The 24,758-nt window shown below is 43.0% G+C and overlaps 1 protein-coding gene across 7 annotated transcripts in view; it reads right to left on the reverse strand.

Moving 5' to 3' along the window:
- Positions 1-265: 265 nt before the first annotated feature.
- The window catches only part of trim66 (tripartite motif containing 66), a 34,386-nt gene continuing 9,893 nt past the window's right edge, over positions 266-24,758 (reverse strand). For 3 of the 7 annotated variants that reach the window (XM_034217930.1, XM_034217893.1, XM_034217901.1), the window contains 9 exons: positions 20,877-21,083; positions 20,083-20,209; positions 19,888-19,969; positions 19,634-19,805; positions 18,251-19,125; positions 18,012-18,135; positions 17,846-17,920; positions 9,581-9,733; positions 6,435-8,192 (listed from right to left, as the gene is read on the reverse strand). In XM_034217930.1, the coding sequence (XP_034073821.1) occupies positions 7,956-8,192; positions 9,581-9,733; positions 17,846-17,920; positions 18,012-18,135; positions 18,251-19,125; positions 19,634-19,805; positions 19,888-19,969; positions 20,083-20,209; positions 20,877-21,083 (2,052 nt within the window). In that variant the 3' untranslated portion in view covers positions 6,435-7,955. Of the gene's footprint in view, positions 343-2,976; positions 3,089-3,295; positions 3,799-6,434; positions 8,193-9,580; positions 9,734-17,845; positions 17,921-18,011; positions 18,136-18,250; positions 19,126-19,633; positions 19,806-19,887; positions 19,970-20,082; positions 20,210-20,876; positions 21,084-24,758 lie in introns of those variants that run through there. The other 4 variants (XR_004569156.1, XR_004569157.1, XR_004569153.1 and 1 more) reach the window with 4 other exon arrangements.

Genomic DNA, 24,758 nt, shown 5'->3' on the forward strand with positions numbered 1-24,758 from the left:
AGCACCAAATATAACACACTTCATTTATAATACTAGATGGTTTGACCACCCAGCTACACACTGCTGAGCATCATCTAAAGCACTTTCATCTGTTATGGGCTGTGCTCTGTACATAGAGGTTTCTGCAGAGAAAGATTGCTGGAGTTTACAGAAATACAGTAAATGAAGAAATACAAATGAGTTGTTGAAAAAAAAATCATATTTTATCAAAAATCACATTGTGCAACATGCATCTCAGCACATAGTTACTATGTGTGATTGTTTGCCAAAACCCAGTTTGTAACTGCTGCTTCCTGGGCCTCATTGGAAATCCTTAGCCTTCCACCTCTTTGTGTCTCAGTCCTTCAGATAAACAACAAAGATGTAGTGGTTGGTCTGTGTCTGTATTGCATAAAAGTGAGTTTACCACAGTACATTGTGCAGGATTGTTGTACAGTTATAGTATGCAACATGCCAACAACTCAATCACAGTAATGAAGTAAATACGTTTCACACAACAGATATAAGCACTGATATATCATGAGTTATGCAGAGCTACAAACTGGTAACCTGTTTTCAAGTCTAAGTGTCCGGATTTCAGAGGCGACAGTAAATCGGCTTAGATTAGGCTGAACCCTCCGTCCAGCCTCTCTCATCGTCAAACCATGGTTGATAACATTTCATTTCATTAGAGAGTACTCTTCCTCCTCCTCTCCTCTTCCTCTTGCTCTTGCTTCTATGTTGGCTTCCATTGTTGCTGTAAGAAAGTTCTCACCTGTGGTCTTTTTATAGTGCTAACATCCTGATTGATGAGCCAACAATTATGCTATCAGGTGTTTGGTCAGGTGGAACGTGTTTCTTGATCATTGGTCCATGTGTGAGGCCTTTTGAATATCAGTGTTTTAAACCTGCTAACACGTGACTTTATGTCAGATTCCTGTGTCTTACGTGGAGAAACGTGTGCAGTGGTTTGCAAAAAGTGCCATGTTGATTTGCAAATTGTGTGAAAAGCTGAAAACGTGTTTAGAGTTTTGGAGATTTGAGCCGATGTTTTGCTCTTTGAGTGTCAGTTAAAATAATGGTGCTTTATGTAGAATTTTAGTGTGTTAGCAATCGAGAAAAACTGTAATGAAAAGCATAAAAAAGTTATGAGAAAAATTGTCAAATATTTAAAAAGGCAGTTAATTAGAGGCATCACAGTAAGCAGCCAAGTCACTGGGATCCTTTTATACATTATGACTCTTTAATCAATAAAAGTAAACGTTTTTAAAATAAAACCATGTGTGCATACAGTAGTCTGCTGCTGTAGCAAATATGTCAACCGAACCTTTAAAGTGTGCTCTCAGTGACAGGGTACTGTTATATAAACCTTTAAACCAAAACATTCAATTACATTTTGTACACGACAGAAGACTATAACCAGCATTCTTCGCCTAAAATCAATTATCCTTTTATTATCAAAACATATTATTCCTGCCTAGGCACATGTATTAAATATAAACCAAATTAAACTGTCTGCAATCAATGGACATCCTTTTATGAGATAAAGAATCCGCAAAGAAGTAAAATGATCATGCAAAAGTGCAATATGCTAGGAAGCAAATGCTTATCGATAAATATTAAAACACAAATGGAGAGTTCAACACAGTAAATAAAACATATTTCTTATAAGAGGCAATGCACACAACATGGTGCCAGGTTAGTCGAACCATGGAACAATGATTATTGTAATTACTGTGTGCATGATTGCTCGGGGCAAAAAGCCAATTAATTCAGACCAGAAGTAAAGATGTTTGAAATTGTATACCTCTCTGCAAACGGTTATTCTATTACAGTCTATTTTCAGTCTATTTAGCTGCTAGTGTTCGTCCACTTTTGCCATCTTGCAAACATTTAGTAAAATGCAATTATTTGTCTATATTTGATCCCTTTTCAATTTACATAAAAAGAGCACCTTCGATAATGACCATGTGTGTTGTTGAATGTGCTGTGAGTTTCCACTTATATGTACTGTACAATCCAAAATGAAAATAAACTTCAAAAGTTATGAGAGAAATGGTCAAACATTTGGCAAAATGACCAAGCAGTGTGCCAAAAGAGACAGTTAATTAGAGGCTTGACAGTATGCAGCCAAGTCACAAAGATCCTTTTATATGACACTCAGTCTGGAGTCAATACAAGTAAAAACAGAGAGGTAAAGAAAACCGTTTGTGTAGTCTTCTGTAGCAATAACGGCAACCAAATCTTTAAAATGTGCTCTTAGTGACAGGGTATGATTTTAAACCAAAACATAAACTGGTAAATGTTGTATAGTACTGAAGACAATAGCCACAACTAAACAGTATGGTGCCAGTTTAGTCAAACTATGGGACAATGACTAATTAATGTGTGCATGATTGCTCATAGGGGGCAAACACAAACAAGCCAACTCTTTTAGACCAAAAGTGAAGATGTTTGAAATTGCATACGCCTCTGCAAACTGTCATTATATAACAGTTCTCAGGTAAACATTGTGTGATGGTAAAATATGCAAATCACTGATTTAAAGGGCCGATATCATGCTTTTCCGGTTATTACCCGTCCCCTTATGTGTTATGAAGGTGTTTATGCATGTAAACGGTCTGCAGAGTCACAAACCCTCATACACCTTGTAGCGAGTAAAACTCTAACACAGAAAATACCTGTCTATGCTGCCCCAAAACGCCTAGTTGGAGATTTCTCATTTTCCATTGTTTGCTTCCTGGGTTCTGTGATGTGTGAATACCCAAATCAACAACAAATGACCGGATTGGCCCAAATGGACCAATCCACGGAGCACCTCACACACCAGGATCCCTTGGCTAACTAACAGGGAGTCCCATTGACTTGCATAGAGCTCCCTGGTTGGTAATAGACGAGTTGGGATCGCGGAGAAATGCTCTCCGCAGACCCATGCTCACAGCGTTATAAACCTTTTTCTTACTCAACTTATGGTTTTTACTTCGGCTGTGAGTGTTTGTGTGTGCTCAGGATGAGTTTCGCTTGTTCTAGCTGTATCGCCGACCCGGAAACCTGTCCGCTCCTCGCTGCAGCTCGAAGCAGCGGCGAATACACATACTATACAGAGATGCTGTATGAGAAACAAATGTGATTTTGTAAAATTGCACAATTTAAATATATTCTAGTAGACCTCAACAATGGAAATATGATCAGTAGAAATGGCCATGACATGGGACCTTTAAAGCACAGAAAAAAAAGAGACTGAAAAATAGTTTTTTCAGACACCGTAAATTGCTAAAACATAATAAATAAGAGGCTGAAAAAAACACATTGTAAAACCTTTGAAAGCAGTATGACATAACGCTCTTTAATAATACTTTTTGTCAGGAATCTCACCAGATCAGCAATAGGGAGATTATAACAGTAAGAACATTGACATTTGAAATTGGATGTTCATCTGCTTACAACCGAGATTGCAAATTGTAAAGTAGCAGATAAGTATAATAATATAAAAATTGGACATTTCCCAAGGCTTCAACTTGTTTCTTCGATGACGTATAAACCATTTTCATTTTGGAGTATACTGAAATGTATAAGTTAAATAGAGGTCAGGCATGTAGATATAGGATAATATAAACAGTATGCTCACCTGTTTTACCAGCACCCTCACTCCCAGCAAGACCAACTTAATTTCATTCATGCAGGTTTAAGAAAATTACCTGTTAAAGTCTCCTTCGTCTTCTCTCTCTTCTGCACTCTACGAACTTCATAGGCTAGTGTTAGGAAGAGCTGCTTCACCTCGACACGTCCCTACTGAGAGTACTGCCCCTTCTCAGCCGACTACACATGGTTTGCAAGCGCCGATATAAAAAAAGATAAAATGATACAAACAGGTTATAAGACATGTGTGGAGAATAACAAGCCCCACATCTCCCCAAAGTATACAAAAGATAGAAAGAAAAGGACAATCAGGATGTTGGATACCTAGAAAGCTATGATATGACAAATATGTTAGAGTTGCAAAAGGAACCCACAGACTATAAAATGCCAGCATATGTTAAGGTTAAAATGTAACATGTCTGTTGACCTTGATTCGGCAGAAAGCTTCAGCATCCTCACATAAGGACTCCAAACTTTGATTTCAAAGACTGTTCCCTGGTCAGATCTCATTTTTCTCTCAGTGCTTCTCTGTTTGCCCTCCTCATTGTTCACCAAAGGTCACAGCAGTATCTCATTCCTGTCCTGTAATGTTTTACTCCAGGACTGCAGACTAAAAGGTCACAAACCTTAATCGAGAATAAAACATAGCAAAATGCCACCTGACCAAAGCATTGATATATAACACCTTTGTCTTATTCTTTAGAAGAAGAAAAAAAAAACCACAGTAGAGATGTTTTTGTGTCTTTCAATAAACAATGAATGTTGAATCACTTAACTGATGTCAAACTGCACTTATGAGTTGTACTACGGTGGTCCTTATATTTAACAACAATCAAACACCCCACCAGGGATTTGTTTTATAAATTCTCCTTTCTACACAAATCAATGTATTTATAAAATACATCCCCCCTTTCTATTGCATGACTAAGTCTAAGACAGATTGTCTGCATGAAATACTTTTGTGAAATAAAGAACAATTACAAACTATTCCCCTTAAATTTGAGACACACTCACAAAATTGTTTTAAATGCGATGGAACATTGTTCTACTCATTTTCAAAATGTGAGGCAGAGCCAGCAAGGTCACCAAAAATCTATTTGTTGGTGCTCCTCTAATGCCTTACACAAACAGATTAAAACAATTATTTTGAGAGCATATCGGTTTTTTTAAATCTAAAGTAGTGATAAATGGCTTAAAAATGTTTGAGCTTTAAACAAAGGTTTTTAAGGTCAAGAAATTCAGAGCAGGCCAAAAGAAACAGAGGCAAGTGTCAAAAAGATTAAAGATAGAAGAAGATATGGATTGCTCCTGGTGGCTTAGCAAACTTGCCAAAACCATAATTAGATTTGTTTGCCCTGAGAGAAGTCTTCAAGGAGGTGCCACCCCTCAGGCTGGTTGCATCCCCATCAGAGCTCTGCCAATCATGGCAGGTTGACGGATGGTTACAGGTCAGGGTCATAAACAACGGCCTGATGGGAAAGGCCATATTTTTGGGCAAAAAAGTCCCCGAATGTCCCCCTCTCACCTCAAGCACCTCTAACTTTCTTACAGCTATACGGTCTGCTTTGGAGGTACATGTTATATCTCAGTGACATAATGTGTAGTTCAGTGCCTTCAGTGGTATTTACAAAAAGGTACTGTAGCTATATGACCTCATAATTCAACTTTTGAAAGAAATGAATTCTCTTTTATTTCTGTGGGTAATGTTTGGGCTTTGACTCTTATATAGTGCATAGTCATAGTAGGTTTAAAACTAAGGCTAAAACCTCTGTATTATTATTGTTTTTTAAAATATTTGTCAATCACAAAGGTTTCAGAAGCAATGAGGACTTTTCTGAACACCTTTTTTAGCTTGCGGTTTCATCTTGTTTGTGGTAAACAAGTCAACTCAAACAAACTATGTTAAATCATTATGACACTGTAACAGACCCAACACATATATGACATATAATGATGTAAGCATTACTTCATTTTAGTGTGGGCGTTTGGCCTACTTTATAACTCATTCTGTATCTTCTTCTGTGCTCAGAATTTTCTTAAATTGTTTATTTGCCTCTGTTTCATAAAAATGGTATTGCTCATTTTAAAATGAAAAGTTGCACGTAACAGTAAGAGCATATAAATGCTTTTCTTGCCATGTTGGAATGATTGCTACAAAATCTGCACAATCATCTTCTGCAGCTTTCTACAATAACAAATTCCAGTGGGGCCTCTGGTGCTTTCACTCTGTACTCAGAAACCGTTTTATCATCCAAAACAAACACACTGGATTTATTATCTCAGAGAGCGATATTGGCTCTGGATACTTCAATCATCATCATCAGTAAGATTAATCAGAGAAGACACAGTTAAATTAGATTAGAAGATGGAAGATATTTGAGCCAAAAATCATGTTTTATTCACAATCCTAAACCTGCTTGGACTCTTTTGAGTAATGGAAAAATCAAATCCAAATTGAAAGACTTTAATATAAACAAATGGTACTGAAATTAATTTATGATCTGAAGGAAAATGTCATATTTTATCACATATTTTTGAACTACTGGAGATGCGTCTCCTCCCAAAGCAAATAAAGGGTAATCCTAAACCATTTGTATGATTTTTGGGGAAGAAGCTGAAAAAACCTCTTGCCAAACCTTTAGGTCCAACTTCAAATGGCTGCAATTCATATTGAGTTCTGGTTGTATACAAAAGATACATATTTACAGTTTATGTGATCCTGTAAAAGATAAAACTGTTTCTTCCATTTGTTTTTCTCCTGAAACATATAATGATTTACAATAGCAGAAAGGAAAATGATAATCAAATATATTTTCACTTGAATTCATTTTATTGATAATAATATATGTTGCATTTATAGTTGACTGTTACAGTAAAAAAGGAATAAAGACATTTGACAACAGTGACATTAACTAGTTGAGACTGATAAATATGTTATCAGTCTTCCCTTATATAATAGGAAATAGTATTACATGTATTCATTTAAAGAAGTAACACTACATACTGTATACTGTATTACTTATTTTCGTATTACTCCCTGACAATGACCAAAGAGTGTACAGACAATAATTTGTGCAGTCATTTATCTTAAAGTCAACTAAAATGTAATTGCAGGAAGCAAGTAAACATTATTTAAAAACAGGAAATGCTCTACAACAGTGTGTATTATAAAATGTATTTTCTCTCAACAGTGTGGATCTACAAATAACCATTAATACTGAATAATATGAATGCCTGACTCTCTGACTAAGCCTGAGATAATTAGATAATAAAGAAGAACAACATGTTTGCTGAAACACATCAGAACATAACGCTTACATAATGAATACACAAACTTAATTTCGTTAAGAAAAAAATGTAAATGTCTTGGGTTGTTTCATCCGGATGTTAAATCCTCTAACAAACATGAACTTACACGAGTTCTAACACTGGTTATAGTGCCATAAATCACTCGCATTCTGCATCACAGACAAAGTCTACAATATTCATTGCTGCCTTTTTGAAAAGCTACTGAGATGCATCATTATATCAATAATCCAACCTATGATAATTGCCTGCAACCATTAAGTCATTCAAATGACAAATATAGTAAAAAATAAAGTTCTATACAGTTAAATATGTATACATATGTCGAGCGTTTTAGAATACGGCAAATAAGTATTTACCCATATAGTAGCAAAGGTTCAAAGTGTTGTGTATAATCAAAGCTATGCTCACTTAGAAAAAACAAATAATAAGCACGCAAAGAGAGCTAAAAAACATCCACAATAATCCTCATCCTCCTTGTAAAATATAGTATATAACATCAGTTATGTGATTTTAGGAGGTCTGAAAGTGAATCATAAATGATATGTTTAGCGCAGCAGAAGTAAATCATGAACAGCCAAAATATAATACTATAGTAAAGTGTTACAGCATCATCTTAGCGTTTGCAGAAGAAAGCCATCAAACTCTGTGTAGCATATAGCATGTAACTGAAGCGGTTTTAATCAGTTTGTAACCTCTCTACTGCTCCGATCGGTCTTATTTCTTTCTTTTTTTCTTTGTTGGAAACAATGTTACATTTTGCTGAGGTTCAAACTATAATTGCAGACACAACATAATTCAATAGCAATAGTTGAAGTCTGCAGGGATAATAATTGCTCCAGCATTAGGTAGTATTTCAAATAGTTGAAGTATTGTTCTTCCAGTATGTCTAGCTGCCATCCGATGGCAGCACTGTGATATTATAGCCAACCACAAATAGATTACAGACACTGTCACGGCCCCACTGGCTACTAAATAAAAAAACAGTACAATTACCCAGATATACATGGTTGCATTTTGTGCCCCTCTGGTCAGAGGTTTTGTCTCCTGGACTTGAGAGAGTGTCTCCTCTTTCTCTTCCTGTGGCACTGCTCTCTCCGCTCTGGCCAGGGGAATCCGCTCTCTGCCGTCCTGCAGGCCTCATCGTACTCATCACTGTCAGAGTCCGCCTCGGCCACGACGAAAACTCGGTCCGGGTAAACATCTTTCAGCTTGGAAGTGAAGAACGCCTCGAGGCTGCGGCCTGCTTGGGCCACCTCAGAGTCAGGCTGTGGTCAGAGAGAGAAAAGCTATAACACTCCGATCAGCGCTTGTGAAGTACTGACTCATTATGTTTATCATTACAGTTTTTCTCGATTGCTAACACACTAAAATTATACATAAAGCACAATTATTTTAACTGACACTCAAAGAGCAAAACATCGGCTCAAATCTCCAAAACTCTAAACACGTTTTCACACAATTTTCAAATCAACATGGCACTTTTTGCAAACCACTGCACACGTTTCTCCACGTAAGACACAGGAATCTGACATAAAGTCACGTGTTAGCAGGTTTAAAACACTGATATTCAAAAGGCCTCACACATGGACCAATGATCAAGAAACACGTTCCACCTGACCAAACACCTGATAGCATAATTGTTGGCTCATCAATCAGGACGTTAGCACTATAAAAAGACCACAGGTGAGAACTTTCTTACAGCAACAATGGAAGCCAACATAGAAGCAAGAGCAAGGGGAAGAGGAGAGGAGGAGGAAGAGTACTCTCTAATGAAATGAAATGTTATCAACCATGGTGTGACCATGAGAGAGGCTGGACGGAGGGTTCAGCCTAATCTAAGCCGATTTACTGTTGCCTCTGAAATCCGGACACTTAGACTTGAAAACAGGTTACCAGTTTGTAGCTCTGCATAACTCATGATATATCAGTGCTTATATCTGTTGTGTGAAACGTATTTACTTCATTACTGTGATTGAGTTGTTGGCATGTTGCATACTATAACTGTACAACAATCCTGCACAATGTACTGTGGTAAACTCACTTTTATGCAATACAGACACAGACCAACCACTACATCTTTGTTGTTTATCTGAAGGACTGAGACACAAAGAGGTGGAAGGCTAAGGATTTCCAATGAGGCCCAGGAAGCAGCAGTTACAAACTGGGTTTTGGCAAACAATCACACATAGTAACTATGTGCTGAGATGCATGTTGCACAATGTGATTTTTGATAAAATATGATTTTTTTTTCAACAACTCATTTGTATTTCTTCATTTACTGTATTTCTGTAAACTCCAGCAATCTTTCTCTGCAGAAACCTCTATGTACAGAGCACAGCCCATAACAGATGAAAGTGCTTTAGATGATGCTCAGCAGTGTGTAGCTGGGTGGTCAAACCATCTAGTATTATAAATGAAGTGTGTTATATTTGGTGCTAAATTTGCATTTGGAAAGTGTTTATGTAGTTTTGAGTGCAGTTCTTCACTTAGCAGGAGAAATGAAGTGTGTTTTGCACTTTGGGTGTGTGGTTTTGTGAATTGTGTTTAGTGTTCTGAGAAACTGAGCAATTAAAAAGAAAATAGCAATCGAGAAAAACTGTAAGACAAACTGTAAAGTGTGTAAATACATATAGGACATCCATTTCTAACTTACATAATTGAACTTTGCACAGTTGTGGAACATGAGATAGATATCAGCAACAAACTGTTCTGGTGAGTTATAATGACGAGTATTCCTCTTGTTGAGTTTGGCTCTGATCACAGACAGGTCCATCGGCCTCTTGATGATCTGGTAGTAATGACGAGCCTGCATGAAAAAGCAGACATTTGAGAATGTTTTAAATCACAGACACTTTAGTTCCCTGCCTTCAAAATGTATCAAATAAATGCTCCATAGATTGCATTATGTATATGCTATGACAAATGGGACACCATATAGCAGGGGTGCCCAACCAGTCGATCGCGATCGACCGGTCGATCGCGGGGAGATTCCCAGTCGATCGCGAGATGTGTCTAAAAATAGAACAACAATATTCTGTTTTATCGTTAATGTCCTATAACATAATCTTCCTGTGCCAGAATAATGCACTTGAACGCATCAAAGCTTTGTGATTGGCCGGCGTGACCCCATGTGTCGGGGCGTGGCTGGTGGGCAGTGGGCACTATTTCGCTGACGTTGTCCGTGTCAACAGGAGTGACAGTCCGCACACACACAAGACCGCAATTATGGCAGAAGCAAAACAGCCCCAAATATATCATTTTCACTCGGAGTGGGAGGATGATTATTTTGTATCTATTCCAATTCAAAGTCCATCTGTCTCATCTGCAATGCGAGCGTGGCTTTATCGAAGAAGGGTAATTTAGGAGCGGCATTTTCAAAACAGTGCACAAACGCTACGAGACGGAACTCCCTCCTAATTCTGCCCTACGCTCCAAAAGGGGAGGGGCCTCTAGGACAGCTAAATGCACAGCAGTCCATTTTCACCAGGCCCAACAACAAGAGCAAGGCTGCTACCATAGCATCTTAACGTGTCAGTCACGTTCTTGCGAAACACACGAAGTCTTTAAAAGATGGCGAAGTTGTGAAAGAAGCTTTCCTGGAGGCTACCGACGCGCTTTTGGGGGACAGTAAACAACAACAATAACAGTAGCATTTCAACAGGTTTTTGATATAATAAAAACTCAAGTTAGATACCGTTATTAATCAGCTGTAAGTTTTAGTTTGTTTGAACTTAGTCATTATAATTATTGTACAAAATGGTATAATAATGCAAACTTAAATTGATTATAGTCTACTATCAATTCAGGTTAAGAAACTAGTGTTGCTTGCATCCTATTTTAAAGGCATTTATTTTTATACTCTACTAAAATGCAACAAAAAAAGGGTTTGATTCTATTAATTTTGTCTTTTTTATTGCACTTTGGCAGCAGATTCCTGTGTAGCTTCAGATCTGAGTTGTCTTATTAGTAAGCCTCATTTATACTTTTGTAGCAACACTGTTTTTATATAATGGCAAAGAAAGAGTTCAGAGTCTTTTCTTTTTTCCCTGTGTCATATGTGGCAGCACTGTTCAATGTTTCTTGAAAACATTACCCACTGTAGTATGTGACGTGTGAATAAACTCCAACTCTGTATCAACAACACTGTTGTGTAACTTCAGTTAAATACTTGTATGTGTGTAGATTAGAAAGAGCCGAGGTAAGATAAAGGATCTGCAGTATTTTATGAGGTATTAATCGTACAAAGGTCAGTTTTATACAAGTAGAAGTGTGTACCTACCTACCTACCTGGTAGTAGGCTGTCAGTAATGGCTACACCTCTCTATTTGGACTGGTAGATCTCGGCAGACTGGCAACTTTAAAAGTAGCTCTCGGTTAAAAAAAGGTTGGGCACCCCTGCCATATAGTATAGATCCAAACCAGGTATCCTAGTTCCTCCAATGAATTAAATATGCTGACATAATGGCAATGCACATATGAACCATTGGCCTGATAGTGTCTTTCATTAACTGCTGTTGCTTTTTAACTACCCTGAACCATAGCTATCAATATTAAAAGGTACCCTGGAGTACCTCGATGTCTCACTATGGGACTATCGCGGAGCAAACAGAAGCATCAATCTCATTACGCCAATCCTGATTGGCTGGTGATTTTGACGTCAACGTCAGGGAATCACCCCCTATAAGTAGCTTGCGCCACGACGCATGCGTCATTCAAACACCTCTTTTCGCTTCAGAGCACATCTCTACAGTAGCCGGACAAGCTTAACGGTCCACAGACTGAACCCAAATCCAAAACATTTCGGTCGACGGGCGCTCGCCGGCTACTCCTTCTGCTTCGCAAGAAGACGGTAATACTAACGCCAGTTAGTATTAAAATCGACCTCGCCGTTTCTTTCCCCGGAAAGTAAGGTAAGGTTTTGATTTTTCTCAAGCTAGCTACGCACCTGTTGCTAGCTAGCTTCCCCTTACTACCGACACCACGGTAGCGAGGACGCTTTTCGTTTTCTCTCTCACGGAGGAGAAAAGGATTAGAAGTATATTGACACACCAGTCAATATTCTTTGAGAACAAAGGACCCACACCGTCCCTTTTTCTCCGGATTAAGGACGGGTTGGTAACACTTTTCTCTCAACGACGTACCTGTCACGAGGCGAACAAGATGGACGACTCTCCCCCTCACACCAGAGGAGTCAGGGACTCGGAGGCTCGGTCATGCGGCTGCGGGTTGAAGATAGCAGGCACAGACTCACACCAGGTCTGCTCGTCCTGCCTCGGGCTGGAACACGCCCAGGAGGCTATTGAAAACCCCGGCTCGTGCGGGCATTGTGCCCGTTTCACCCGAAAGAGCCTCCACCGACGGCTAGCACACCAAGCTAGCTTGTTGGAACAGGACTCCCTCATGTCCACTGATTCGCCGTTTGGCAATCAAGACACGGGGGCGTCCGCCGCAGAGACTGAGCCCCTCACTGTGTCGGTCTGGGGCTCACTAACAGCGGCAGCTGCGGAACCGGGATCCCACGCCGTGTCAGGCCGGGACCCAGTGGCGGCAAGAGACGCGGGAACGGAGCCCCACGCCTCACCGGGCGGGAGCTCCCGGCGAGATCTCACCATGGTCTCGCCCGCAGAGGATGTCCTGGAATTAGACTACATGGAGGACGAAGAGGACACCTTTGAGTCCCTCCTGTCTGATTCGGATGAGCAAGAAGAAGATATCTTCATGTCATCGGCTCAAACGGCAAAGCCGGGAGCGATAGCTGCTCTCCCGGGCGATAGCACACCAGCTTTGCCCTGTCTGAGCATGGACCTGCAGGCCGCGTGTCAGCGCGCTGCGTCCAGGCTAGACATCCCGTGGCCCGAAATGGCCAAGGAGACCGCCAGGTCCCGTTACGAGGGGAAACATTCTCCCCAAGCAACGAGGACAAGGAGGCAACTCCTCCCGGTCTTCCCGGAGATGTTGGATGAGGTGTCGGTCTCGTGGAGGGACCGACCCTTTAGTAACAAGGCCCCAATCCAGGGTGCCTCCTCCCTAGACTGCGACGGTATGGAGAGGCTCGGCCTGCTCCGCATACCGCCGATGGAACTGCTGGTGGCAACCCACCTCCTACCGAGGATGGGCCCGTCACCAAGCAGGAACCCCACGCTGCCAGCGAAGGTGGACCGTTTCCAGTCGACCATGACTGAACGGTCCTACAGAGCCGCAGCGTTGTCCGCCAGGGCTCTGAACGTTTCCTCACTGCTAACCGCATACCAAGCGGAGCTCTGTGAGGATATGTCGAGTAATCCTGGACCGGCCGTTCTGGACCAGTTGGCCAACCTCCCAGACCGGGAAAAGGAGGATGTGCTTGACATGCCCATCGTTCCCGAGGGGATTTTCGGCTCCGCTCTTGCCTCCATGCAGAGGAGATGCGAGTCGAAAAAGAAGGAGGACGAGGCCCTCCACCTCTGCCTCCCTCGAAGGGCCCAGCCGCTGCCTTCGCAGCGGCAGCCCTTCGTCCAAGCTGCCCCGAACCCTGCTCGGTTCAAAATACCGAAAACGCAGAGGTCGCAGTCCGCCCCGAGTCCCCAGCCCAGGCAGGGGACGAGGGCGAGCTGGCCTAGAAAATCTCCGGTTCCGGCTGCAGCCCAGGCGCAGCCAACCCAGAATTTCGGCCAGCAGCCGAGGAAGAAGAAGCGAGCGGCGTGACAGCCCCTCCTTCTCCCCTCTGTGACAGAGCTGAAAGTCTACGGTTCCCCAGCTCTAAATGTATTCCCACCGCCTCGAGAGATGCCTCAACACCATCCTCAAGTCCGCATAAACACATGTCACACACTTATTGATTTTTCTGTCATAAAACATTTTCCGCTGACGCATCCAGGCTTCGGGCCAAGGGCGCAGCTCGAGAAAATGAAAAGAAAAACAATAAAAACAATAAAGAGTCCGTCAGCTGTTCCCCTTCTGAGAGCAGCTACGGCCTCTCTCAAAGGGAGGACAATTGACGGGTCTGTGAAGGCACCACCGTCACGCGCATGCGAAGTGCCGGCTGGGGCTGTAAAGGCACCACCGTCACGCGCATGCGCAGTGCCGGCTGGAGCTGTAAAGGCACCACCGCCACACGCATGCACTGTGTCGGTGGGGATTGTCGAAATGGGGCACCATAGTGCTCAGACACTGGAGGGCCCCATAACACAACAAATAGAGACTCAGAGGGGAAGAGACGTGACATCTCAGCTGACTCTAAGGAGCATACAGCGGGAGATGCTCACGACATCTGCTTGGGTTTCTCAAGACAGTTACACGGAGCTACAGACTCCAAGTCACCGTCACCCCCCCTCGCTTCTCGGGCTATCTGTATTCACAAGCCCGGGGAGAGTCAACCCATATTCTGGAGAGAGAGATTCTCTCTCTCCTAGAAAGGAGGGTTTTATCTATAATGCCCGCCGAGCAGAGTCAGATTACGCAGACAAATGTCCTCGTAAAGCACCTGCTCAACATGGGTCTCATAATAAAACTAAACCCCGCGCGCCACGGCGTGCGGAGAGTATTGATTATTATGAGATGCGTAGTGGCACTACGCCACTGGCCGCACCCGACTTTTCTAGTACGTGGCGCGCCTACGGGTGCTGTCCTTTCACGGAAGGTGGTCACCACGGACGCATGTCTTACAGGCTGATAGGGTATTTACGAAGGTCGCCTCCAGCGGGCGCACGTAAATCACCCGGAGCTTTTAGCGGTGTTCCCCACCCTAAAACGCTTTCTGCCTTCTCTCAGAGGACACCATGTCCTCGTGAGGACAGACAACACGACCACAGTATCGTGTATGAACCGCCAAGGGAGGTTGGGTTGTCTCCAGTCACACACACTGGCACACAAACTGATCCCTTGGAGCGGCAGACGTCTCCTCTCTCTGAGAGCGACGCATGTACCAGGAGTGATGTACCTCGGGACAGAACTACTGTCCAGAGGTGCACCACTCTATGCAGACTGGACTCCACATCCAAGGATCGTGAGTCCGCTGTGGGTGCGTTACGGCAGAGCCGCGTTAAATCTGTTCGCATAAAGAGAAAATGCTCAATGACAGCTGTTCTCTTTAATGCACGATTTAAACGCACCGTTAGGCGTGGACGCACTCGTTCACGATTGACCTCCGGGTCTTCTGTACGCGTTCCCACCCCTGGCTCTGATACCCCCAACTCTGGCCAGAGTGAAGGAGCAACGCCACACGCTTACGGCCCGTCTACACTACAGGCATCAAAACATCTTGAAGCTGGGCGTGTCTGAAGCTTGGCGATTTTTTGCAAGCAACGCGACCAACAACCAATCACATGAATCTCCCGCCCCCGACATACAAAGCAATAGCAATGTTAAAACGAAGTAAACTGGATATAAAATCCCCAAACAGGCGAAAACCTACCAGTTTCACCCACTGTCTCTGCCACCTCCCTCCATGCCTGGTTCCTCCGGTTTGTATCCCGGTAAATAGTTCTGGTCGGAAAGAACCGGGTGATTTGCTACCGTAATTTCTCGTTTGGAATATAAGGAAATGAACTGCGGTCTGGCTCTCCCAGCTTGCACGCGGTTTGATTGGCTAGCGCTTGTACTGGCAGGATTTGCATAAACGGGATTTGATTGGCTGACGCCAGCTTCGAGCAAGCATCGAGCCTCAAAAGTTGAACATGGTTCAACTTTTGACGCCGATAGACGCTCGCGATGCTTGCAACGCCTTGCCATGCTACCCACAATGCAGTTCGGCGAAGTTTGAAAATATCCTACGTCACCCCATTCAAATGAATGGGCGAAGCGTTGAAAGCATTTTTTGACGCCTGTAGTGTAGACGGGCCGTTATCCTGATGGCTCCGCCCTAGCCCGCAACGTACGGGCTGGCAGAGATATATCAGCTGTTGTGCGGGCAGCCATGGCAGCCCCCACTACGCAGGGACAGATTGTCTCAGGCGGGGGGGAAGATCCTTCACCCACGCCCAGAGCGCGGGCACTATGGGCCTGACCCGTGAGTGGTACAATCTGAATACAGTGGGACTCCCTCAGAAGGTGATAAACACTATTCAGAGTGTGAGAGCTTCCTCCACCAGGTCTCTTTATGACTGTAAGTGGGGGGTGTTTGAGGAGTGGTGCCTTCAAGAAGGACACATCTCCTTTCAATGTCCTGTCGGGGTGATTTTATCATTTCTACAGGACTTGATCGATAAACACAGAGCTTTCTCCACGATCAAGGTGTACCTGGCTGCTATTGCTGCATGCCATGTGGGCTTTGAGGGTAAGACGGCTAGCCAACATCCTTTGGTCTGCCGTTTTATGAAGGGAGCTCGCAGGCTCCTCCCTGTCTCCAGGTCACTGGTGCCCTTATGGGACTTGGCAGTGGTTTTAAATGGGCTCAGAATGACCCCATTTGAACCCCTGGAAGGAGCTGACATGAAACATCTGTCACTCAAGACAGTGCTGTTACTGGCCCTGGCATCCGCCAAGCGGGTCAGTGATATTCATGCGCTGTCTGTACATCCTTCATGCACTCAGTTCGCCCCAGGGCAAACGAGAGTGTTGTTGAAGCCCAACCCTGCCTTTACACCAAAGGTGGTTGGTTCGTGTACCCCAATTGACATTGAGGCATTTCCTCCGCCGCTGTGTTCCTCCGGGGAACAGCAGCAGGATCTGTTGTGTCCAGTCCGTGCTTTACGCACATATATGGACAGATCAAAGGAGCTTCGTCTTAATGACCAACTCTTTGTGTCCTGGGCTAACCCTCACAAGGGCAAGCCTGTTACTAAGCAACGGCTCTCCCACTGGATTGTGGAGGCAATTGCTTTGGCCTATACGAGTCAGAGTTTGCAAGCACCTTTGGGTCTGCGGGCTCACTCGACTCGGGGCCTGGCTACATCCTGGGCTTTGTTCAAGGGTGTTTCCATCCAAGACATCTGTGCAGCGGCGAGCTGGTCCATCCTGGGCTTTGTTCAAGGGTGTTTCCATCCAAGACATCTGTGCAGCGGCGAGCTGGTCCTCGCCGCTCACTTTTGTCCGCTTTTACAGGCTAGACGTCTCCGCTCCAAGCGTGGCCCGAGCAGTGCTGGGCACCTTGTTGAGTCGGGACTCTACCTGTTAAGTTCTGGTTGGTTGGTGATTTTCGAGATAAGCTCGTCTGGCAATACGGGAGCTACAATTTCCCATAGTGAGACATCGAACGGAGTGTTATGAATGAGAACTATAGGTTACTTACGTAACCCCAGTTCTCAGAGTAACATGAAGTGAGATGTCTCACCAGACGGCCCTCCTTGCTATGGTGAAGCGAGAAGAGGTGCTTATTTTGAATGACGCATGCGTCGTGGCGCAAGCTACTTATAGGGGGTGATTCCCTGACGTTGACGTCAAGATCACCAGCCAATCAGGATTGGCGTAATGAGATTGATGCTTCTGTTTGCTCCACGATGAGGCGCATCCCATAGTGAGACATCTCACTTCATGTTACTCTGAGAACTGGGGTTACGTAAGTAACCTATAGTTATCAACCTCTAGCTGTGCTATTGTGCAATGTTTGTACAGTATGAGTGGGATCCCTCTGTTTGTATCACTCAGGATACAAGAATGCACATTCAAGCAAACATTTAATGTTTTGAAAATCAGCTTTGCAAATGTTTAGTGGGGAAGCAGATACATTCATGAGTTTGTCAGGCCTCAAGGAAACACTCAATGCGATTTTGTGAGAAAAACTTATGTGAACATAACTTTACTGTTACAAATAACTCTTAAGGGTATCTTTAAGTCCCCTGACAGATATACCAGCAAAGTGTGTTTATGTTTGCCGAAACAATAAGGAAAACTCCTCATGATGCTGCTATGTTCTTGTGAGAGTTATAACAAATAAATGAGATTATTAAAATGATTTAGCCTTTTCTGTAACTGATCTGTAATTAAACGGGTGATTACTCACAAGTGGACTGACGGGCTCATGGAAGGGAGCGCTCAGGATGTTACTGAGGATCAGAAGGGTCAGCCGCTCACATTTCTACAGTTGAGCAAACATAAAGGAAAATCATTCCGAATGAAGACAAACACAATCAGAGAGCATTGTTACAAGCACTTAATAAATGACCTACTCTTTGGTCACAGGCAGGCGGTCCATGTGCTGATGTGTGTTCTCCAGATGTTCTCTCATTCTCACAGTCATACTCAACCTCGGGCGTTACCACGTCCCTGCAGAGGCTGCACACCCAGTCACCTCTGAACAGGAAAAGAAAGGTTAACGAAAGTGCTTCAAACAAAAGGTTTAAGAAGAGCTGAGAAAATAATGTTGAATGTGCTGGATCAATTCCAAGTTAAATTATAAGAAGCTTACGAGGGGAAGCTTAGTAGAGATGGGATGTGGCAAGACAGATGAAAAACCTTTGGACAGCGGTCACAGCACAGCAGGTCCCCTCCAATCAGACACACAGCACAGAAGTCCTCGCTCTCCATCTCTGCATTGTCCAGGTCAGACTGGACTTCCTCGGAGCATCCCTGATCGTCAGCGTTTGCCATCAGAAGTGTCCTCTGAGCAGATCCAACGTGGGCGTCCTCTTCCAGGTCAGAGCGGAGCGGCTGGGGGTCGTCGGTTGTTAGCTCAGGTTCAGACTCTATGTCGAGCTCAGACTCCACCGAGCCCTGAGAGTCTACAGGCTGATCGGACACAGCCTCAGAGTCAGTTTCTGCCTGAGAACTGTGATCATAGTCAGGCTGGACGTCTGACTCTATTCCAGGATCCCCATCCAGCTCTTGGCCATCCTCTGATCCTGCTGCTGGATCTGATTCTGGGTCTGCCTCATACTCAAGACTTGGCTCTGAATCCCCTGTGATATCATTCTCATCGCAGAGCCCAATTTCTCCTGCTGATTTCTCCTCAGCCAGATATTCAAGTTCAGCCTCAGATGAAGACTCTGCATTTGAATCCGGTGTTGCATCTGAGTCTAGCTGTGTGTCTGGATCAACCCTGGAAATGACTGCGTCCTCTGAAGCTGATCTCGGATCAGATTCAGAGTCCAGGTCCAATGAAGAGTATATCTGTGGCATATATTTAGGGTCAACAGGAGGCGTGGATACTTTACGACAGCTGATTCTTCCTCGGCTGTCAAACTCACTGGTGGTCAAGTGTGTGGTAGACTGATTACGCTGTGCATATGGTGATGCTGTAATGGAGTGAGGGGTCCTGGTGGTCTCAGAGCCTCCAGATATCCCCTATGTTTACAAACACATAAGAGAAGAGAAAAAGTCTTACATGCTTGAATCATAATTTGTTAAATAGATTTGAAGAATCTGAGACATGCATACTTTTAAGAGAATTTTAACCATCATCTCTAGTGATTTCTATTTCTTAGAGAAGAAGTAGCCATTGTTCCAACACAATATCAAACATATGTAAAGCTACGAAACATTAAGGTAAGCAATATTTTTTTGATACCTTACTGAAGTCAGGTAAGTTAAATGTTCTCAAAAAACGGTCATACAAGAAATACTGCTTAACTTTCGACCACTTCTGTTGGTATCCAAAAAGTATTGAGACTAAACATGACAAGCTGAATATCTAAAATATCTTGGCATTGGATGTCCTTTGAATTTGAAGAAAACAAATGTTTATCATATAAAAACATAATGACCACCTAAAGAAAGCCGTATAAATACAATTCATTTTAAATGTCATTACTTTCTTTAAACATTCTAGTGTATTTATTTAAATAATACTTACTTCAGATGTTGCATCTGGCCAGTTTCTCAGAGTCTCACTCTTCTCCGTGCGGCTGGTAGGTAAGGGGTCGCTCTGCCGTCGTCCATGTGGGGGGAGTTGAGACACAAGTATTTTGAGACGCTCGAGGCAAACCACTGGGACCCTGGGCTTTCCTGAGTCCTTCTGAACGTCTCTGTTGACAAGTAAAGAATAAATGATTAAAACCTTGGTTTTATAATATAAGGACAGGTGTTTGACTAGACAACACGGCACACCTGTTTTGGTCGTTTCTTGTCGCCCTGCTTTTCTCTTTGGCCTCATAATCAATCTCTTCATTTACACATGTAAAGGAATGATCTAGAAAAGAAGGGTGATGAGCATGTATTTACAAACTTTGCACTTTATTTTTATGATATGATATGAGAAATAATTGTATGCTAAGTATTTATGCAAGTAGTATTTAGCAGCACCTGGCTCTGTCTTATAGGACAGAGGAGAGCGGTGTCCTCTGGAGGGCGCTGTGTGAGGCGAGGTTTCCTTCACAACACAAAGCACCCCATCTGAAGCTCTCCTCTGCCTGGGGTCCATACTGACATACTTAGAACAAAAGAAACATTATGTAAAACATATTAGTATATTTAACCTTATTAGTATATGTTTCTTTTATTATGATGCTCATATTTGTCCAAACAAAGACTTGCTCCAGAATTGTTTTGATATTTAAAATAGTGATATTGTCAAAATTGGTTGGAAAAACTGGCTACTACATGATTTCCTAAACTAACATGGGTTTGGATGATCATATCTTAAGCGGTAGGTAGCGGTAGCTTAAGATATGACTACCCTTAAGCCAGGGTACAAAGTGAATTATTTGTCCTCATTAGAGAAAGTATCAATGTTGTAACATGGGTTATCCTTGATCTCTGTCTCACACTTCACACAAGCTCTTGAAAAGTCTCTGACAGTTTTGAAAGTGTGGGGACCTCATTTAAAAAAGAAAAGAAAAACATGACATTCCATAAAGATGAATTAAATGGTCAAGAAGATAATCAGGAAAATAATAGTTTGGCCCTTAAATCAGAGTAACATTTTAATGTTTTAGTGAAACTGTTTATGGCAAGAGAAAGCTTGTTATTGCTAATCCTTTGCAAAGCCAGATCTTACACGTACAGAAGGCAAACCACATCAGTGATCACCTTTATTCTATATCAAGGCTGAGCTGCATTTCCTCCTCATGTGTGCTTGTATTCTGCTAAAGGGTTACCTTAGTTGCAGTTCCTGCCTGTAGTCCGTGAGTGCATCCTGTGGGCCTTTCAGAGTGAGGGCTGGTAGACGGGGCTGCCAGTTCTGCAGGGATGCTCTGGGAGCGTCTTTCCCTCCTTGTGCACCCTAAAGAAGGGCTGAGTCTGCTGCTCTGCACATCAGATACACACTCATGGGCTGTCAGCGACACCTCCAGGGATGTGGAGCTCTGTCAAAAACACAAACAGGCAAAACTAAGCAGGTTTCCAATCCGCATCACATGCACAGATGCCCCTGTTTATGCCTTTAACAACAGACAGGAGAGAAAAGGAGTGGGATGTGTGCAGTGAAAAAAAAAACCTGAGTGTCACACAAGCACACACACAACCAGACACTGAATGAAACATCATTAATCGCCTATTTATTCTCAGACTAATTCTAAGCAACTAACAAGCGCAGAGCTGCATATATTACAGTTATACAGGCAATGAAAGGTTTGGTTACAACACCAATTATGATATGTAAATTCACTATCAGGTGTGCAGTGTGGGCATTTTATTAAAACAAAACCAGCTTTCTACCACTCTTTCCTTTTCTTCTATTACAATTTAACTAAAGCAAATGTCCGTAAAAGCTTCTTCAAACATCTCAAGCGTGCAGGAGGGCTGACAAATCATTAAACACTAGGTTGTTTTGTTTTTTTAAAACCTCCCTCCTTCCTCTTTGTTTTCTCTTACTAGTGAACCATCTTAAATATTCAAGCCAGGCTGACACCGGGAATGTGCTGCTTAGTATCATGCGATTAAAACACTTACCTGATCCATGCCCCTTGGGAGAGGTTTGCAGGGTTAGACTGTGGGGGAGAATAGACTATAATCCTTCTCTCTGGAACGATGAAGGGGTGTAGGAATTTATCTCAGAGTGCTAAACAGAACTGAAATCAAACAGGCAGCTCCCTCTATTCCCTTAGCGTCTCATTAATGACAGGTTAAGCACATAAATGGCTGCGTCCAAGTGGTTTTATGTCCTTTTCTGAAGTTGTTTGACTTGAAAATGAAAAAATAATACATCTTTGTGTTGGAAAACATGCACGTAGAGAGTTTTTTTGGGGGGTAATTACATGGCTACTCAAACCTCTGGCATCAAGTGTGATTATGATGAACAGTGCTCTCCTGGTTTTGGGCATTGCTTTGAACAGCACAGCTTTAAATATCAAAGCCGCTCTTTGTTTTCCCTTCATAAAAGCAGGAGCACATTTCTGTTGCACCATCTGTTTTCAGGCTAGCTGTCAACTGTGGGAAGTGATCATTCTGGCATTAAAATAAAGCGCTCCTTTGGTGTCAGTCTTTTACAGATATTAATTAAAACTGATTACCGCCTCAAATTCAACACTTCAACTTGGATATTGCAGAAATGTATAATACCAGCTTCCCATATGTATATAATTTTACCACTGGCGTTTGATTAGACATAAGTGTCACTACATTAATCTTTTTTTAAATTAGACTTTGTTGTCTTTGTTCTTTTTGTTTGACCTATTTCCCATCAAACACAGATGTTTGATCGCTTGCTCAGGGAGATTGATACACAGGGCCGCCTTAATGCACGGGCTGACCTGGGCTGAAGCCCAGGGGCCTACGGAGATTGGGGGCCTATCATGAGCCAAAAAAAAAATGTAAAAAAAATTCTAATTGTTTTATTTTTTATTTCGGGTGTTTATTTTTTATTTTAAATAAACCAAGTCTTGGCTTTCAGAATATGAAATTTTATTTCCAAAATCACACGATGACTACATTTTTTAAGCTTGTAAAGGGAAGAAGACAGCTCTCCCTCGCCTCTCTGCTCTTCCACAGCTCCGCTTCGCCTCTCTCCGCTGAAATTATGAATGTGAGGCATATAGTAATCATAGATAACACGGCAGGGTCCGTTACAGTTTGTTTTCATCTGATTTCAAATCAAAAAAGTCTTGGCTTTCAGAATATTAAACTTGTTTCTGCAAATTCAGATGATAAATACAACTTTGAAGCTTTTAAAGGCATAATTACAAGCGGAGAATGGAGTAACTTTACGTCACAGCAGGCATAACAACAGCATAAAAAATGATGACTCTGAAACAGTCAGTGGGCACCACTTAACAGCCAATCAGAATGAGAATATGTTTCACATGTGACTTATTCAAATTGCGAGTGATTGAGTGACAGATGAAGGTTGTTTAGGAGAAAATGTTGAAGAAGAAAAAGTTTGAGAGTGGCACTCGGAAAAGGAAATTGTTGAGGGAAAAGGAGTTTCGAGACAAGCAGCTATTACAAAACATGCCGAAGCTTACAGGTTATTTTAAACCTGTAGGCCAGGATGAGGAGAAAGGACAGATTAGTTCTGTACCGAGCGGCAGCGGTGCCGGCCGCGGGGCCTCGGAGCCAAGTAGGCCGTCTGGTTCTGATAGCGATGGAGTAGCGGGACAGCAAAAACAGACAGGAGGGACGTTATCTGTTGGAGGAGATGGAGAGGACGACGAGGACTTGCTACGTGGAGGGGAGCCAACGGCATCCGGACAAATACACGAGGGAGGCCCGATACGTCACTCATCTGGAGGAGAGGACCAGGCGCGCGTAGAGCAGAGTGGAGAAGACAAGCGGGAAAATGAGGATACAGGAGAACTAGACGACCCCTACAGCACTGACCCAGGTCTCTGGGGCAACAACATGGACAAACAGGTGCTTCTCTACTGGGCGAAAATGGGTCCGGAATTGTGTCAAAACAGAGAAGCTGACCTCTCTGCCTCAGAGCAGCAGTACAAGCATCAGAAGAGATACTTCTCCAGAAGCGTATTCAAGCGCAAGCTGGGTAACGGGGAGTATGATCAGGGAGTGGCTATGTTACTCACCATCCCGAGGTAGTGTCTTCTGCTTTGCATGCAAACTATTTGGCGATAAGAGAGACACGTCTTTTGGCAACGTGGGATACTCTAATTGGAAGCACGCAAATGAACGGATAGCCGAACATGAAAGCTGTGACATGCACAGGAAAGCCATGGTATCCTTCATTAATCAGACAGCTGACCGTGGAACAGTGGATTCAGAACTAAATAAACAGTTTAATGAGGTGCTGCAGAGGGTTGTCACTGTAGTCAAGTATCTGGCAGAGCGGAGACTTGCTTTTAGGGGTGACAGCCACAGGTTTGGGGACACCAACAATGGCAACTATTTGGGTAGCATGGAGCTGATCAGTCAGTTTGATCCTTTTTTAAAAGCCCATATTCAGAAATACGGAAATGCCGGCAGAAGAAATCCATCCTACCTCTCACTAAATGTGTGTGAGGAATTCATACAGCTGATGGGACAGGGATTGCTGGATGAAGTCATCAGCAGAGTAAAACTGGCTAAGTATTTCTCTGTCAGTGTGGACTCCATGCCAGATATCACACATGTGGACCAGCTGACATTCATCCTGCGGTACGTATCACCAGAGGGCTGTATAGAGGAGCGTTTTGTCAAATTCCTCCCCATTTCCAGAATCCAGTCACACCGGAGAAGCGCTGTTCAATTCAGTAATTGGTGTTTTAGGAGACATGGGCATTGATATCAATAACTGTAGTAGAGGACAGTGTTATGACAATGCTAGCAACAGGTCAGGCACATACAAAGGCGTGCAGGCCTGCATCAAACAGATTAACCCACTGGCAGAGTGGGTTCCCTGTGCAGCGCACACCTTAAATCTGGTGGGGATTAACAGCGTTAACTGTTGTGGAGAGACTGAACAGTTTTTTAGTTTTGTGCAAGCGTTGTTTAACTTTGCATCAAAGAGCACTTTACGGTGGCAGAGGATCAAGGCGGGTTTGCAGCCTAATGAAAATCACCGAATTGAAACTTTAAAAAACGCTTTCCGATACAAGATGGTCAGCGCA

This window comes from Gymnodraco acuticeps, unplaced genomic scaffold (genome assembly GCF_902827175.1).
Source record: "Gymnodraco acuticeps unplaced genomic scaffold, fGymAcu1.1, whole genome shotgun sequence".
Classification (NCBI taxonomy): Eukaryota; Metazoa; Chordata; class Actinopteri; order Perciformes; family Bathydraconidae; genus Gymnodraco; species Gymnodraco acuticeps.